Source organism: Emydura macquarii, unplaced genomic scaffold (genome assembly GCF_026122565.2).
Source record: "Emydura macquarii macquarii isolate MOO-44397 ecotype Brisbane River unplaced genomic scaffold, CSIRO-AGI_Emac_v2 contig_1551, whole genome shotgun sequence".
NCBI classification, from domain to species: Eukaryota; Metazoa; Chordata; order Testudines; family Chelidae; genus Emydura; species Emydura macquarii.
In genome coordinates this window covers 7,269,839-7,288,894 of record NW_027131688.1, presented here as the reverse complement: position 1 = coordinate 7,288,894, position 19,056 = coordinate 7,269,839, and the positions used below count along the sequence as shown (strand labels likewise).

General features: G+C 50.9%; 1 protein-coding gene across 1 annotated transcript in view; it reads left to right on the top strand.

Annotated features, from left to right (window-relative positions):
• TRIM9 (tripartite motif containing 9) overlaps positions 1-19,056 on the top strand; it is a 120,106-nt gene that overhangs the window by 43,773 nt on the left and 57,277 nt on the right. The window contains exon 2 of the mRNA XM_067554761.1: positions 17,473-17,568. Within this exon, the coding sequence (XP_067410862.1) occupies positions 17,473-17,568 (96 nt within the window). The remainder of the gene's footprint in view (positions 1-17,472; positions 17,569-19,056) is intronic.

The window sequence follows — 19,056 nt, the reverse complement described above, 5'->3', positions numbered from 1 at the left end:
GGCACTTAAGACAAAAGGGGCATGTGAACCTGCCCAGGAGTTTGGGATTCTCAAGCAAGTGCAAAGATCCTGCCCTAAATAGCCAAGCGTGTTTTATTAGCAAGCTCTCCGTGCAGCCCAGAGCTGCCCTGGCGTGTTGCAGCATCCGAAACTAGAGACAAGAAGTGCACCAGAACTAGTGTACGTCTTTCTCTGCCGCTGTCCTCCTCCTGGACACCAAAGCCATGCAACGTCCAGAATTGTGCATGATGCCTTCTGTGGAGAGTGAAAGTAAAGAACTATCAGTCCCATTCCTCTTTGCTAATAGACGCATCTGCTGTAGAAGCTACCTGCCGCCACCACAAAACCCTGCAATATGTCATGAGCCTGGACCTATCAAATCTGTGCCTAGCCACACATCCCTTCCCTCCCCGTCCCCCCCTGTATCTGTGCACACAGAATCAATTCACCCAGCAGCTCGTCTATTTACCCATCAATGTCACATGTCTGCAGCAGTGTGTCTGTATTTCTCTGTGACACTCATCCCTGGCCCATCAGCTATGAAAACGTGCACAGCAGGGATCAGATCCACTCGGCAGGAGACCGACCGTCTTGTGGTTTTGCTCAGACATTGCTATGGACTCCGGAGCAACTGCGCTTCTCTGGGGCGAGTTTCAGTCAGGGCCTTTGAACAGAAGAGAAGCAGACTTCCCCTCTGTAGTGGTCTGCCACCGTTGGAGCTTGCTGGAGACCCTCTACCACCACCTAAAGGCCTGCCCACTCCTGGGCACTAACACACCGGCGAAGAGTGCTCTGCCAACCCAGTCTGGCTGGGGGACCTCTGCCTGCCTCTTGCCCTCACACAGCTGTGAGAGAAACACACAGGAATTGGGCTATCTCCCTTGGCAGGTTGCTAGTTTATGAATGTTTTGGGGCTCACTTTCCTCTCACTTACCCCAGTGTAAACGAGGAGCGCAGTGCATGCCGTTACTCCGGGGTGATGCGGGTGGAAGAGGAGAATCGGGCCCATCCCAGTGCCATGTATATAGATCACCGCTTTCCTTCCCCTCCCCCATAATCCATTCAGGAGGGGCTGCGTTTGCTGCCTGCTGTTCACACACTGGTCTGGGTTCAAATCCTCACGGCTCTGTGTTACCTCAGTTTCCCCCCCCCCCCGGTGTATGTTGGCTGACAAATGCACACCCTCCGTTCTGCCACTGGCTCTTCACTGCTCTCCCGTCAGGAGCTTTGCCCCAAACAGAGAGCGTCCGAAGAGCGAGCTGTGTAAAGCGAAGGTGGGCCTGTGCCAGAAACCCGGGACCCTACCGTCCCCAGATTTGGGGAGCGGTCTAATCCACACACTGCAGCGTGGGCCCGTCTGTAGTGCAGAGAGGAGAGGACGTAGGTCATTACCCACAAGGACAGGGACTGCGTGTAGCAGGCGCACAGGGAATAGAAAGCATCATTCCCCCAAGTCTGTGCTTCACTTAAGCCTGCGGGGCCGGATGCACGGCTCAGAGTCGGCGGCGGCCTTTCCAGACACTGCACGTGGATTCTGAGCAGCTCCTTGGAGCTGTAGCGATTTCCAGACAGCTGCTCAGAGGGCTGGGTGGGCCCGACAGCGAATGCAGCTTTCCAAAACAGCTCTCCAGGTTTCACAGCAGGGCCCTCGGCCTGGCCCAGCTCCGCCCACGAGGCTCCCAGAGCCGTAAGGCTTTCCCGTCCTCGTCTTCCTCGTCAGCAGCCTCGAAAGCCCCTCTCTTAAATGACCTTCCCGAGGCAAGGCTCTGGAATCAATAGCGTGTCGTCTTTAGAGGGTGCGCTGAATGCAATTAGCTGGCTGCCTTGTGACTGGATTGCAAGTGGTGCTTCAGGAGACCAGGACTAGTGGAGTGGAGCGGAGCAGCTGGGGTGTTGTAGGGGGAATGAGAGAGGCTGGGGGATTAATCAGAAGGAGCAGCAGGGAAGGCTCCCAGCATCAAATCTTACATGAAAGGGGAATGTGTAGTCAGAGGTTCTGCTGCTGGACCTGGACCTGGACCTGTCGGGCTAGCCAGCTGCAAAGGGCAGGGAGGTGCAGTATAGGAAGCTGTCCTGCCTAGCCGGCTTGAGTTCCTCACCTCCTTGCAATGGGCCAGATCCTGAGAGGGCATAATTTGATGTAGCGTTGTGACAGTCCATGGAGCATTGCCACTGACACCCGCTTTGGATCTAGCCCAGCATATAGAGGAATAGCAGGGATCATTTAAAGACCCTGTTATGCGTTTGGGGCTGTCTCCAGCCGTCTGAAGAGTGGATGAGTGGGGGTGCCTCTTGCATTTTTCCAAACCCATGAATGGTGTTTTTCTTGGTCAGTAGCTCAGTGCAGAGCGTCGCAGAGACTGAGCTGTCTTCCCTGCTCCTGGCCCCTGTGACAAGGCAGTCACAGCCAGGAGCTGCTCCCCAGGCTAGCATAAGGGAGTATATATTGTTGGGATCTTGCAGGGCAAAAGGAGAGTATTAGTAGTGTGTACTGGTCTGAGACCTGGCCCACTGCTGGGCTCACACACGCACAGTAAGAGATAGTTCCTGTCCCGAAGATTTCACACACAGACAAAGGACATTGTATTCTCCCCACTTTACAAATGAGGAGCAGAAAGATTAAGAAACTGGCCCAAGGTCACACAGCAAGTCTGTAGCGGAGTTGCTCAGTTCCCAGCGCAGTGATCTAACCCCAACGCCCTCCTTCCTGTCTGCCATGAAGTGAAGCTGCGCAGTTATGACACCCATAAGCATTGCCATCCACAGTCTACTGACAGATGAATTAAACCAGCCCCTTTCCTATTAAAGCTGTTATGATCTCAGTCCTTCTTTGCTTATTACTCGGCCTCCTCCTCAGCCATTCATTCCTAACTTTCAGAGAACTGCAGGAGACAGCTCTCAGCATAATATGGGAGCGAAAGGGGAGTTGGTGCAAGCCCTTTTCTTGTGGTTGTTCCATTTCCCTGGCTGTGCAGACCCAACCTGCATTTCAGGTGTGAACTAATCCAAAAATTGCAGGATAAAAGCTCAGAGGAAACGGCCAAGTTTTGACCTGTTCCAGGTCAGGACCCTGGGAAACCTCTGAGTTATCATGTTGTGTCCTTGAATGTGTGGTAGAAACTACCACTTGAAAACGAGGCCTTGTCTACGCTACACAATTAAGTCAACCTGTGTTAGGTCAACATACAGCCACCGCAGTAATTACGGTGGTTTTTCATATCCACACTACCCTCTTTGTGCCGGAGATTCCTGTCCTCACCAGGAGATCTTGCACCGCTGTAAGTGGCCAGCTCACAGCTGAGAGATCCTCATGGTGCAGACAGGCGACGTGCGTCACCCTAGCTACGTTGACCTAAGCGCTACACCTCCTGTGGAGGTGGAGTGATAGGTCAGTGTAGTGTGGGACTTACAGGAGTGGGAACAACCCGGTAGTGTAGACACTCACAGAGAGAGGTCGACGTAAGCTGCCTGCCGTCGACCTATCTTTGTCGTGTCGACCAGCCCCGAGTCTTGATTGCACCAAAGGGCTGGCACCGCCGTAAGTGATTGTATGATGGTTGTCTCCTACAAGAAATGATGATGTAGCCCTCGCTAAGAGAGTGTGGGTCTCTGTCATGTAACCTAGGACCTTCAAGTGCTAAAGCCACAAGCCTCTGCCACTTGCGCTAAAGCCACAAGCTCTGTAACTATGAATTTGTATATTCAGCCTGGCAGGACACACCCAAACGCCTAGTTACAGTGCTCATGGCTTTAGTGCAAGTGGCAGCAGCTTGTGTTTTTAGCACGTGGGGGTCCTGTGTTCAAATCCCCCGTCAGATCAAGCGAGGCAAGTTACAAAAAGGGTGCAGTCGTGGAGCTTGCTGGGAAGCTTTTAGTCCTCAACTCAAACCCTCCGTTTTAGACCAGAAAGCCAGTTAATAGCAGTTTAGCTTCATTAACTTTTGCTATTTATTTTTTAATTAAATACCCCATTCTAATTATTCGGCCGTCACACACAGTAACCTTGAAGCAAGAGTGGAAGGATGTAGATCTCCGGCTTTAAAAAGAACACAGTGCATGACATCAGCCCCAGCCTCCCTTATAGCTCTTCAGACATTCAAGATCACTGGCAGAGCTGGTCAAAGATTACAAACCCTTTTGCTCCTCGTTTTCTCTGAACTCAATTATGCCCCACACCCCACTGAGGTTTGCTGGGGCACAGATATTCCTATAACATTCAGAAACACACCCCTGGCCAAAGTAATATCATCCAACCGGCAAACAGCTAGCTGAAAATCCCGTGCAAGGGACAGTGCAGTGATTCTGGCACAAAATAATCCTGGCACTGTCTAGATGGCTTATCAGGGCAGAGAGGCTCTGCTAGATCTTGGGTCAAGAAGATCAACTCTTTCAGAGCAATGGTTTTCCAGCCTTTTTGGTCCAGGACCTACATTCACTCTGACTCCTGACCTCGAGAGAGAATTTTGTGAGCTTCATCCCTGTGATACATGAGTGCCAAGTATTTACAAATAGACATCATAATAATTGATCTTCCTCTTTCGCCTTCTTCCTTCCCAGCCTATAGGAAAAAGAGCTTGGTTACTTGATGGGGGAGGCCCACATGCGGAATTTATTGAGGAGGCTACGTTGAAGAAATAAGCTCTGCGTTTAGTTCTCCACGTGGAGAGATCCCGGCTCGTGAGCTCCAGGCTCTAGGTTGCACTTCCGTGGAAGTTCTGGCTCCTGCACTCGGAAGCCTCGTCTTCCTGGAAGGTGGCGTCATTGTTCTGGTAGTGGAAGGGAGCTGCCCTGGTTGTCGTGGTTGCAGAAGAAGAGGTGGCTGGAGCCAATCCCAGTTCATTGAATATCAAAACAGAGACACCAGGCTCCTTATTCAGTAGCCAGTCAGTGCAGAGCACACGGGCCTTCAGTGTTGACAAACAGATGCGCTGCTGTCTTTTGGATCCTTTGTACGCCACTTTTTCAGGACGTACAGCTCCATTCCTAGGACTCAGCCCTAGTGACCGAGCCTGCTTAGCCAGACCTGGATCCACTAGGAGGGGGCACGATCTTCTCTGCAGACCAATCAATCTGTCGTCACAGTCCGAAGTGAACGATTTTGGCTGCTGTATCTATTTGGGCGTCCAGCCGCGCTGAGGAGTTTAAAAGGACTCTGTGAGCCCGTGTAACAATCTGGGAGCAGATGCCCGCAGAGGTGAGGGATGTTGGAGAAGAGGCAAGTTCTTCCAAGCTCATCCCGCCAGCATCTCTCCTGCCCTTCATCCAGGTGCTGATACTGACAGGGCTGAGGGGTGGTTCAGGAGGGGTGTCTTGTGTACTCTTAGCACAGCATTTTGTGTTGTCTCACCAGTTCTCTCAATATCTTCTTAGAGATACTGAGTAATAAGGGAATGGAAGTTAAAATCCTCCCGGGAACCACCAAGTTCAAAACTATCCATCAAGGGGGCTGAGAACATTGCAATATGCATTACAACACAGGTTTACTACTATTGCCTTCATTACCATAGTGACTGATGCATTTAATTTAAAAATGTAATTGGCTAAGATCACAATAGAAAGGACAGTATTACAGTCACTAACCCAGGGGATGATTGCTTGTGGAATACTAGTCTGTGCTTCTGGTGGAATGCTCTGATTAATTGTCCAGATTTACAGGGTTACCGTGCTTGGTCTGTGCCATCTACATTGGTAATTAGAGAACATGACAACAATATGCTGATTCAAATACGCAGCATCACCTGATACACGAGATACACTTTGGATGCCCTCAGTCAAAACGGGCCCGATTTCTCTGTGCATTCTCTTGACGGTTCAGTTAGCTTTGTCAACAGTTTACTGGGCACGTGAGCAGGCACAGTTGCCATCTTCCAGCTGGTTCACTGAGTAGGCTTTTCACCCAGTCAGACCTTTTTTACATCTGCAGTCTCCTGTACACACTCAGTCCGATTTGAATCTTCCAGTGTGCTAGTGAAAGCCAATTAAAGCCTCAAGCAAGGTAGTTTTTCATCAGACCTGCTTGTTAGGAAACATCTGAATTGCCAGACTCTATCACAGCCAACGTCCTTCTACTCCAGTGTCCTATTTCCAACAATGGCCAACGGTACAAGATGCTTCAGAGGAAGGTGCAAGAACCCCACAGTCGGCAGATGAGGGGTAATCCGCCCTCCATCTCAGATCTCCCCATAATTCCTAGTAGTTAGAGATTGGCAAACTCTGGCATATGAGTTTTAATATCTCTTCCAAAATGTATGCTGACATTAACTCTGGATATTCACATAAACCTCTGATCTCTTTTTTTGAATCTTGCTACATTCTTGACCTCAACAATTATCTGTGGCAATGAGTTCCACAGTCTAAGTGTGCGTTGAGTGAAAAAATATGTCCTTTGCTCTGTTTTGAATTGGCCGTCTTTGATTTCCAAGGAACATCCCCTTCTCCTTGTGCTCTGAGACTAGGGGCCTCCTGACTTTTTGTCTGTGGGTCCAGATGGATCCCACCAGCTTGCCTTTCACTGCTGAGCATTATGTCAGGTGCCTTTCCCAAATATTTGCTCTTTTCATGTTCTCCGACAGGATGGTGCTGCCATTGCCTTAGAGGCATGGTGCCCCGGAAGTGGTAAAAACACCCCAGTAAGGACCAGCACACCAAGAACTTCCAGAGCATGTGAAAGTTCTACCAGTTTAACCGAAACGATTCTTTAATCTAAATTAAGACGAATCAATATAAACCAGTTGGAAACCGATTTAAGAGCGTCCACACAGAGGAAGATTGTGCCAGTTTAAATTGGTTTCAAAACTATTTGTTCAACCAGTACAATTCAGGTGTGTAAACAAGGCCTCAAGGAAGGCTGCTTTGGCCAGAGAATCAGGGTTTTTTCTTTTCTAGTGTTTGGCACGTTGACGTTTCTGTTGTAGCAGCAAAGGAAAGTCCAAATGAACAAGACGTATTCCAGGCTCTCTCCCGGCAGAGGGGCTCTGGTTACATGCAGCTTCGTACAGTAGTTTGCTACGGCTTGGACCCATGCTATTATACACCCAGCTCTTGCACACATGACGTTGGGGTTCTTCCTAGAAAGAAATCCTCTTCCTATCCTTTCCATTCTCCTGGTCACTGACATGTAGCTCGCCGACGGGGTAGTTTGAACATCAGCTGAGATCACTGCCAGGCCTGTTTGCATTGTCCAGCTCTGGAACAGACGAAGGAATTTCTGGCGCAGTGACTATCCTAAGAGCTGCATCTACTTCCTGTCACTGCAGCGCCAGCTATACCAGTTCCACACCCTTCCCCTGGCACCGGCTGGACACATTACAGATCAGGCTATCAGAGCTCCTAGCAGAAATGAGACCTTCACTCAAGTTTTCTCATTCAAAGTCAAGTGAGACTGAATGAATTTTACAATAGGATTCCTTCTCCTCTCACTTACTCCAGCATAAATCTGGAAGAACTCCGTCGACGCCAACTGGGCTACCCTGGTGTGAAACTGGAGAACGGGGGGAGGGGGAGAACCAGACCTCATCTGCCTGTGAGATAATGCAGAGTTTGAAATGCAGCTTTTCTGGACTTCTGCTGAATAAGGGAAAAACACACATCTTCCTGGCTGGAAACCCCCAGCACCGTCCCTTCGCCCTAGCAGGGTCACAGGGTGCCAGGATGTCTCCCCTAGCCAACCCCCTGGGACACAAGCTTTCTGTGTCTCAGTATTGGAGTGCATTCATTCGCGCTCTGGGATGACAGAAAAATCGGAGACAGACAAAACTCCCATTGTAAGCCCTTGCTGAAAAGCAGGGTTACAAAGCTATTACAAAGGGCACAGACCGGGATGTATTCCCAGCTCAGTGCTGTGGGAATGGGGATTTAAATGCATAACTCCCCTTCCCGCTAATGCGAGCGCCACACGCCTCTTCTCAGCACACGGAGAGGAGCTGTCAGTAAAAGGGGCGGCTGGCTTGCAAAGAGGAGCTGCTGCCTTTGGTTTTCAGGCCAAAAAGGAGCAGGGCTTTGCAGCATTTGAATTGTGTTCACTCACCCGCTCGTGTTCGCTCTGGATGAATCTTTGCTTCTGATCACTCCCTGTTCTTTGCCGGAGAGCCCAGACTCTCAGAACCGAACTGAGACTCCAAGGCTTCCGGCAGGGCAACGTTCACCCTGTGTAGAGAGTCCACGCAAGGGACCCGCGCACCACTGATGTCCCACTTCAGAGCTGCCACAGGGCCGAGCGCACCGCAAAGCACTTAAGCGCATGCTTCACTTTAAGTGCCCGACCAGTCCCACTGCTATCAGTGGAACTACGCCGATCGACACCAACCGAGGAGTTGTCCCGGAGAGCGAAATCAGCCGAAAAACGAGCTCACCACAAACGCCGTGGGACGATCACTAGAGTCACAGGGCAGAGTTAAGGTGAAGTTCGGCCTAAACATCTTTTCTGCCAGCCTGATCGCTAAGCAGTGCTCCCACTTCTCCGGCATCAGCCTCGTTCATGCCTCCCCACCCTCGCCATCAGGTCTGACGCCTCCCTACCCATCCCCACCCTCCCCCTTCATTGGTCCTTCTAAATATTCGTCACTTGGATTCCCCTTCACACACGCACACCTTCTGTAGAAGAGTGACTCACCAGTTGGCACGTCCCCTTGTGGCTGAGCACGGCATTGCAGGCTGTCTTCCTCTGGTGCCGCTGGCCGACAGCCCCTCCCACCTTCCGGGGCAAGCGAGAGTCCCAGCAAACAATCCGACAACCTCACATCCGGTCTTCGGCCCATCTCTAGGGCCAATGGTCCTTACACGCCGTGTATCGGGGGCCCTTCCCACCCCGTTCGTCGGTGGCTGGTCGGGGAGCCCAGGCCGTCCCGCCGGGTTCCAGCCCAGGGAGCTACGGTCTGCCCCCGCAGGCCCCTTTCTTCCTCCCTGCATCACCCCCTACCTCGGCCCGTCTCCAGGCCCTTTTCCTCAGCCCCGTCCTGGGCTCACTTCTCAGCAGACTCTTCGCCCCTTCCCGGGCTCGATTCAGCTCTTGTACCAAACGCCACCTCCCAGACCTGCTTTCTCCTTGCAGACCCGGCTGCTGTCTGCCTCCTCCAAGGCTTTTTGTGTGTCCTGCCTCTTTCCTCCAGAGCCCCGACCCCTGGGGCTGCCTCGCTGGGGTCCGGCCCTTTTCATGGATTCCCAGTCCAGACCGGACCAGTCTGACCTCCTGTATGACGCAGGCCAGAGAACTGCCCCCAAATAACTCCTAAGGCAGAGCTCTTAGAAAAACAGCCCACCTTCATTTTGTCCAGGTGCACCACAGGAGCTTGCTCTGCCCTGTAGCTTCCCACTGTCTCCCTGGTCCCTTTGCCAGATCTCTCATCTCAGGAGAGGACCTCAGAGCTGACCCTCCCGTAGGGTCTCCTGCCTCTCTTCTTCTGCCTTGAAGTCCTACCTTAATTCAGCCACTCAGCTCCTTCCCAGCTGGGCCTAATCCTACACTGGGCTTGGTCCATTAGTCAGGTGCCAGCAGCAGCACTGCTTGTGGCTTGGCACCAGTGAACTCATTCTATGACAGCGTGGAGGTACACACCCCATCACAACTTCCTCCCCCAGTTCATGCCCATACTGTGGACAAACAGAGGCCGGAGGGGCTGGCGGTGTCTTTTCTGTGCACTAAATACGCACACACCAGTGCAGCTTGCTGGGTTATTTTCTCATGTAAAATCTGCGCTTCTGTTTCATGTGCCTGACTCTTTAAATCCTCAGACGCGAAAGCCTGCAGTGAAGTTAGGGTTTCATCCGAGGGCAGAGGTCCTTCGGAAATGCACTGGCAGGCTGGGTTTACAGATCCGAGCGACCATTTCACTCCACACTGTGGCGGCGCCTGCTGCCACATTAAAAAACGAATAAGCTGTTGTTTCCCTGTGTCCTGCCATTGTGAATTCAGATTGTAGTCCGTGTTGTTGCACTAACCTTCATGAAGATGTTGAGCATTCGTTCAAGTCCCCCACATGCATTTCCGCATTGTAATTTTGCATTAATTAACGTTGCTTGATGGAGCAAACAGGATGACTTGGAGTTTTTAGTCTCCAGACAGGTGACTGTCTTGCTGTAAGTTTCTTTGAGTCAGACGTTGTCTTTGTGGGTACAGTGCAAAGGGCATTCGCAGCTGAGTATGCCAGGATAGTCAGCCAGGTCTTTGGTAGCTAATTGTTGTGGATTGTACAGATATCTGCCGGAAATCTTCATGCTGAACATGTCTCTGGTCCTGCTGAGAAGGGTAGGAGACAAACGTTCTCACCAGGAGGGGTTTTCAGCATCACCGTTGTACTCCGTCAGCCTCACTCAGCTGATCCTTCAGCCCTGCTGGGCTGGAGGGGCACACTCCGATTCTGCGGCCACAGCTGGGACCATATTGTGAGCCACCCCCCTGCAGAGCGCTGGTGTCCAACAGGGCCCTCTCGACGTCTGGGAGAGTGCCCGGGTGCCGTGGCTTTGGAGGCCAGCGGCGTAGGTTGTCCAGGCACTGGGCTCTGCAGACCCCAGCACTCACACCTTTACAGAGAGAACAGAGGAGGCTTCGCCAGGGCTTTCAAAATGCAGGGTGCCCGTTCCCTAGGCACAAAGACATCTTCAAAACCCCCAGCCCCGCGGCTCCTAAACCAGCCCCTGGGGAGAGGCAGCAGGGAGCTAGAAAGGAAACAGTCTCAGCGTAGGGCCCGGGCCCTCTGCATTTTTGCTGTCATGCATCCTGGTCCACCTCTCAGCCGCCTGCCATCCACCCTTTTCCCTACAGCCAGCTGCCAGGCTGCTCCCACCCCGCACAGACCCTCTGGGGGATTATGGAGCCTTCTACTGACAGGGCACTGAACTGGCTGGGTCCCTGCCCCCCACCTCGGCCTGAGTGTGGGGAAGGTGCCCAGTAATGGGCCCACAGGTTACAGCATCGGCTCCAGACCGTCAGGTGGGACTAGCTGCGTAAAGACAAACCCAAGCGCGTGTCAGCAGGAAGAATAAGTGATCGAATCCAGGCTATTGCCAGGTTATACAGAGCCACCTGGCCTGCGCAGTGCGGATCATTTCTTAACGGTGCCTGGCGTTGATTATGGAAATGGCTCTCGCCTACCTCTGGAAGCTAAGGGAGCTCCGGGGGCTGGCAGAGCCGAATCCGGGAGGGAAGGGGACCTGGCGCTGAGAGAGAGTTGATGGGAAGCCGAAGCCAAGTCCTGCGCTTGCCAGCCCGTAGCCGCGGCGTGCGGCGCGTGTTTCGTTCCAGCGCTGGTCTGAGGGCTAGCTATGAAAGTAAGATCGCGGCGCTGAAGACAGGGCTTTCCGACTCCTGGGAAGCCTCTGCAGTGGCAAAGGATCTGGGGACCGCTGCAGGTGAACAGCAAAGCAAACAGGACGTTCAGTTTAGTTCCTAGGCTGCCGCTTCACGGTGCATAAAGATGTTGTGTACACGATTTGCCCCGGCTTGTTCTTGGCGTTAGAAGCGGGAAGGAGCGACAATAAACGTGATACTAGCCCCACGCTGGGCTCCGTGCTGCACACACACAACGTGAAAGACTACCCAGAGTTTCCTTTATTTCTGGACAAACTTGGCAACCCCTTTGAGGGCTGGGAGTGTGACATGGACGCCACAGGATGCCGGCACGTGAGCTGCGCCTCTCCGGGTTCCCAGCCGAGAGGAGAAAGGGGCACTGCGTGTGTTCCATAGCCCGTTTCTCCCTCTCGGGTTTCAGCTGGCTCCCAGTCACCAAAAGACTGCCAGAGTCCTCCACGGAAAAGAGGGCAGCCAGGCCCTGAAATGCCTATGAGAAAAAAACAGGACCAAGCTTCTAACATCGCACTGTCCTTATAAAGGAGCGGTGAAAAGCACAAGCGCCGTGATTTTGCTTTGCAGTCCACCTCGAAGACCCAGTCCTCGTGAGCAGCACTGGGAGAGGTGCCGCCCCAGAGCAGCCAGAAATACTTGACTTGAATTATAAAGCTAAATTCTCCAGCTGGGTCTTCGCTAACCAGGTAATGCCGTAACCCCTGCTGTCCAGCCCGGGCCACCATTTCCACCTGTGCAAAGGTGTGGGGCAGCGGGGGAAGAGGTTGGTGTATGAAGATGGCTCCACCAGACAGGGGTTTTAAGGAGGGAGCTAAAGGAGGACCCAGAGGGCTCTGAATACAGGCGCCGTTCCAGGCACTTGGGACAGGTGAAAGAGGGCACCAAGGCTATGCATGGGAGGGCGGACAAATTCTGATCTCTTTGATACCAGGATAAACCCAGGCTAATGGCTTTGACCCGGAGGGGTTAAATCCAGAGTTGATCCTGTCTAGCTGTGTGATTAGCAGAGAGGAACGGGAGGAGGAGGAGATGGAGGCAGAGATGGAAACTGTCAAAGGCTGCAACTTGGGTGAGGATGATAAGCAGGGATTTTATATGGATGCAGAGGAAGCCGATGCAGGGATGCCCCCCGACCCCGACTTCCCTCCATGGTCCTTATCTCGTCTGACCCGGCTCTGCTCCTCAGAACGGGTCGTCATTGCATCGCTAAGTCAAGACTTTTATCCACTGTGATGGGATTCTCAGACCTAGATACTAAAAAATAGAGCGTCAGATGCTCTCCTGGTGTAAATAGGTGCAGCATCAGTGCCTGCAATGGAACTGCACCAGTTTACACCTGCAGACACTTTGGCCCACCACAGTGCTAGTCCAGTTACACTGAGCTCACCAGGGGTCAACTCTGTAGGACCTGATTCTGATTCCACACCTCTTTTACATCAGTGTTTCTCCACTGTGCTCTCCTGATTTACACCAGCGTAAGGGAGATCCAAATCTGTAGAGCCCTGCAGATCTGCAGATATCCGCTTTATGTCCACAGATGCAGATATCTGCAGACCATGTTTGCGGATCACGGATCAGATGTGGATACAAATTTTGTATCTGCCCAAGGCTCTACAAATCAGCCCCTGCTGCCCTCTGGGATATGGGTTTCAACAGCATCCCCTTTATCCGATGGATGTTGTGCCTGGGGATGCCATGGGGGGAGGGGTAGAGGGCTGACTGAGCAAGGCTGTTTTTATTAGAGATGCATTTGCCAATTAGCTCCGCGTCCTAATGACTCTGCTACAATAAATGACATAGGAAATGCAGAAATCAAGGAGGTTGTATTATAGCTTCCTGTGAAAGCAGCAGTAAAGTCGTTTTCTGGTCCATTAAACTGCTCCCATTGGTTTACTTTCTAATCTCTTTGATACCAAATCCTTTTTTTTTTTAATTTTAGGCGGTGTTGCCAGGCACTACACACTGTGACCTTGTGTCCCTTCCTGCGCTGGCAGTCAATAGCTCTTCTTCCCTTTTTCCTTGCATGCCTGTTGTGAGCAGAGATTTGTTGTAAGATGCAGAGGTGGAAAAATAGTGTCTTGAAATCAGTACCGCTGGAGAGAGGCCTACAAGAGTGTCATGCAAAAGCACGGGGAGGCTGAAATTGGCAATTCAGAACATGCAGCAGGCAGAGCACAACTTGAGTTTAGATGCCTGTCACTGGCTCAGTAGCTGCAGCATTTGCCTTTGCATCTCGCTTGCATCTTGAGGGACTGCTGCAAAAAAAAAAAACTTCTCTGCAGATAATTTGCTGGAATTGCAGAATAAACAGCAAAGAAATTTGACTCATTCCTGTCCAAAACTTCAAGAGGCAGCTGTTTGAATTGTACCTCTGCCATCTTATACGTGGAGAGACAGGCTAACGCCTGGCTGGGGGGAGAAAAGCATTCCATACCCCTGGCTCCGGCAGGCTGCTCGTGATTTTACTGGGGTATGTGATGAAAATCTCCAACACGGTTCAAAGGCGAGAGAGAATCAAGTGTGTTGCAAAACTAAAGCAACAAGCAATCATCTCTGGGTTGCCTTGCTGCTCAGTGAAACTGTTGTTAACTCAGAGCAAAGGCAAACAGAACTACTGGGACTGATTTGTGCAGCTACATTTTGTGACAAAACCTCGTTCCCAGGATTTTTACTGCTTTCCGGCTCGGTCTCCACAAATAAAAGAATACCCCCTGCCCTGCCTCCCAGCTTGAGCCACTGCTCTCTGCAGAGCTTTGTTGAGTCACTGAAGTAGATAAACAGGGACAGTTCTTGGGGCCTGAGAAAGGGAAAAAAGCTACAGCAAATGGATTTACTGCCCCTTATGCTTCCCTCTGCTCTGCTGCTGTCCATTTGCCTGTGATTCCCTGGGATAAATCCTCATGTGCTGCCATTCAGCCGCATTTGCTTATGCAGATGATGCCCAGGCATCAGCACTGCTGTGCATCATCTTGCCAGCTCCCCTTTTGCATAATGCAGGAGCAATTGATTGCAAGGATGTAGTCATGGGAGTGAGCAATTTTGCAGCCGTAATTCCATTTTGCTGAGAGCCAGCCTTGCCAGGAATCAGGCAGGCCACCAGCCACGCCGACAAATGAAGCTTTGCTCTAATGAGGTCTAAAAGGCAGGAAGGAGCAGTCCCTCTGCACACTTGCTGTGCAGTCATTGTCGCTGCCAACCCCTTTTAAAACAGTTTCACTTGGTAGTTCTGCAGGGGGGCTGACATTAAATAAGATAGGACAGTAGCTTCAGCATGGATCTGGGATTCTACAGACCTGGGTTCTCTTCCCAGCTCTGCCACTGACTTGCTGGATAACCCTGGGCAAATTCCTCTACTGTGTCTCCTCTTGCCTGTTCAGACTGTAAACTCTTGGAGCCTGGAGATGGGGACTGTACCTGTATGCATGTACAGCGCCCTGTGCAGTGGAGTCCAGATCGGGGCCTCTAGGCACGAGCATAACACAATACAAATAATGACGGAGAAATGCATTTTACTAATCAAATATTTTTCTGCCAATTACATTTTGCAAAACTGTTTTGGAGACAAGCCCAAAGCAAAAGCCCTGAAACGGGAGACCCGGAAATATGCAGGGGGGGAAGGAGTGCTGAAATCTGGGGTTGACCTTCCTATCCCAGGCCTGCTTCTACAAAAAAAATCATGTTCACCAGGAGCTGCTGATTTTGCGTGCCTGTCTTGAGACACGCACGGCCTGATTTCAGGGGCGAGGTGCAATCCCTGGCTGCCAAAGTCAATGTTGTGTCTCCAGAGAGGCACCCAAAGGGTGCTTAAGAAAATGCTGGTGTGCAGAGGATTGTTTGCACTGCGGGAGAGCCTTGTTTCCAGCAGTCTGAACCTGGGACTGGCTTCTAATTCGAACTCAAACACGGATCTCCCTCTGGACCACTCTGCCTCATCATCCCGGGGGTAGGAGGGAGGTCATTGGATATTGGTTGGTACTGCAATAGAAGTTCTGCAAATACAAGCTGAGATTTCGAAATGAGTTTTCATGGGCTGTGTTTGTGCCGCGTTGGCTGTCGCTTTCCACAAATATTCTAGCAGCAAATACCTTTGCCTACGGAGATGTTCCTAGAAACAGCAGATTTTTGGCCAATATGATGGAGTATTCTAGAAAGCGGATGTTCAATTTGTAATCGTGAGAATTCGTGCTGCGCCCTTCCAGTGCATGGGCAGAAACAGTCCACGCCACTTATGCCTCCAATCAGAACCCGTCTAGTTTAAATAATGGGAAACTTGCAAGAAACTGCTCTCAGGCACTGTTTGCAGGAATAGTTCAACCAATGCGTGTTTCAAACAAAAGAACACGTCTGAGAAAATGCAGTTTTGAGACTGATGCAGTATAAGTGACCTTAGTGTTGGAAGGGATAGGGTGCTGACCCGGGACCCCAGAGAGCTGCATTCAGTTCCTTGCTGTGCCACAGATTTCCTATGTGATCTTGGGCAAGTTACTTAGTCTCTCTGTGCTTCAGTTCCCCTCTGTAAGATGGGTGTAATAGCACTGCCTGGCCTCTCAGGGGTGTTGTGAGGATAAATATGTAAAGATGATGCATGGAGCTGCTTGCAGAACCTGGGGGAAAGTCCAGCCTGTGGGAAATTCCAACATTTTGAAATTTGTTTTTCTCCTGCATCGGGGTGAAAAGTTCCAATTTCAAAGTTTTCCACAGGACTGAAGTTCCAAAAATAATTGATCCAGAAACACTGAAACAACCTTATTGAAAGGTTTTGTTTTGAGAACGTGAAAACATTAACTTACTAGAATGTTATACGATGAACGATAATGAATGCCAGGCAAGTGGAGTGTAGTCGAAGTGCGCATAGAAGAAATTAGAGGGAAGATGAACTTGGGACTCTCAGTGATATATAGGCTGGAGAGGTGTGCGGGACATGTGACAAAAATGGGAGAAGAACGACCATCAGATAAAATATGGGAAGAAGAGGACAACAAGAAAGGATGTGGAAGATCGAGGATATGATGGAAAGACACTGCCTAGACAAGGTTGGAAAGGACTGGAACTTCGAGACCTACAAACCCGTGCCATGGACTGGAAGGAGTGGCAAAGAATCGTGGACACCTCCGACCCTGTGTAAACGGGAAAAGGATTCAAGAAGTGAAGTGATAATGTAATGTAATGTAATATAATAAATTAACTAATTAATTCAGTAGTTTGCATGAAATGAGACGGTCAAAACAAAATATACCATTTCAATTTCAAATAATTTCTACATTTTTTCATCAAAAATTCCATCAAAATCGCCACGTTCCTGCAAAAACATTTCAGTGTTGGCCGAACAGCATTTTCCTATGGAAAACTGTTCAGCTGACATTTTTCTGACTCGCATTAATTGAAGGTGCTCAGGTACTGCAGCGATGGGGACTGTATAAATAATCTAGGAAAATCAAATTAACAGTGCAGGTAGGGGATATTATCTGCTATGGGAACACAGAAACCACTGCAAGGTCGTTTAAAAGAGATTCACTTTGCCAGCCGAAAGATCACCTTTTGAGAGTTCAGTGCCACTGATACGTTCGATTTCCTGTCCTAAGCTGATAAACTACCACAAGGATTTAGAGCACAATGGGACCCACCACACCCACACGTTCATCTTTGATTGACTCCGCTGCAAAACTGGAGTTGATTAAAGTGCACTAACGAGCTGTTAGTGTGCATTAGCAGGGTCCAGATGGACACTTCGTCCATGGCAGGCTAGTGCGGGATAGATTCACAATTTAGCTTGCCGCAAACCAAGTATTTTATATAGACGAGCCCTATTTATATAGACTTGGCCAAAGTCGCATGGGAAAATCTAACGGGGGGAAGCTAGGAACTGAGTCTTGGTCTCCCAAGTCCCATGCTAGTGCCCTAAACACTGGCCCATCCTTCCTCTCACTATTTACCTTTGGGGAAACTGAAGCACGGGGCTAATGCCAGTGATTTGCCCAAGGTTATAGAGCTAAAGAGGGTAGAGCTGCGCTCGGACACTGAACTCCAGGCCAGCCACTAGGCAGTGCTTCCTCCACTTAATGCATGAGGCCTGAATTCATCTTTCTTGGTGTGAATTAATGCCGTCCCATCATCCCCCCCAGCTGTGTTCCCTGTGGATTGCTAACCTGCTTTGTATTTCTCTCTGTCTGCAGAGCCAGCTCTCCCAGGCGCTGAATGGATTGTCAGACAGAGCCAAGGAAGCCAAAGAGTTCTTGGTGCAGCTGCGAAACATGGTTCAGCAAATCCAGGTACCATACCAACCCGCTCGAGAAACAAACCCCCAACAGGTTAATACGCCGTTTGTGACTTCGTGCACCACCTCTGTGTCTTGTCTTTGCTTGGGGCCCTCCCTGCCGCACACACAACTGGCCCCACACAAAGTGACCCCTTGGCATCCCTCCCTTAAACTCCTGCACTGCTGGGCCAGCTCAGCTGATCACTCCCCGCCTCTCTCTCTCTGGGGTGGTCACTAACGCCTCCTTGGGACTCTCCAAGGAGCAGCTGCTACTAGACAATTATCACAGCCTGTCTTCCCTCCCAGTGCCCACAGAGCAACACTGGCGCTCAGCCTGTCCTGGCTACGACAAAGGAATAGGGTTCTCCAGCAGGAGATCCAGAGACTGTGTCTAACTGACAGTCTTGCAATCAGCAGGGCAGTCAATGAACCAGTTGTAGGAGGAGCAATTTAAAAGGCTCTTCTCCCTAGCCCTGCCTACAGAACGCGGGCGCTTAAACATGCGATTTTTAAGCTTTTTGAACATGCTCCGATTTTTAAGGGAATTTGTTTTGAAGGCTCTTTTGCTTCAGTTCTTTAGCTATTCCCTGGGAATCCTTTATACGCTTTTGTGTGTATAAAATCAGGCCATCGGGCACCAGATTCCGATGGTACCTAAGCACTGGACCATCCTTCCTCTCACTACTCAGGTGTGGTGCCTTACTCTGCTGAAATCAGTAGGATCTTCCCTACAGGCGAGTGCGATTCAGTGGGAGAGAGGTATCCGGATCCAGCCCTTGCAGAGCAGGAGGCGGGCTGCTGTGTCCGGCCATTTCTGATCCCCAGCGGCGCGTGTGTCTTCAGTAGAAGGCTGCGTGCCAGCCCCCCTCTCGCTCAAGATTTGGGGATGGCCTGAGTGTAGATTCCTAACTGAACCCTTCCACGGGGGTGAAATGAGCGCGGCGCCTCCATAAAACAGTGCTTTCAAGGTTCATGTATGGCAAACCTCCCAGCAGAAATGGGTTAAAATCCAACTGCGTAAAGTGCTGCTCTCTGTCGCCTGGAGAGCTTGTTTTGCTGTTCGCTCAGGCCTCCATGACGATGACGCCCTTTCTGTCTTTCCCAAGGCACTAGCGGCTAATCCATCAGTCAGGCTCTGCGGCTGCCAAATTCAAATGCCTGCTTCCCTCTCCCCTTCAGCCAAAGTGCAGCCTTTCCTCTGCATTCGGCTCCTTCTGCCCAGCTTGCTGTGTTTAGTGTAGAGACAGTTTCCCGCAGGATTTCCTACCCCAGTTTGTACAGGGCTGATGTGAACTCCTTCTGGGACGCCTCTCTCCCGGGGAGCAGTGTGGATGGAAGCACTTGGTATTTCCACAGCCTAGATTTCCAGGAACTTACTTGGTTTATGTATTTGCTGAATGAGCTGCGTCCTCCACATTGTGATCCTGATCCTCGAGCCCTTTGCTCGTTCTGGGCCTGATTCAGCCGCACATCGTCATGCTGAGTGGTACCTCCCTCCGCG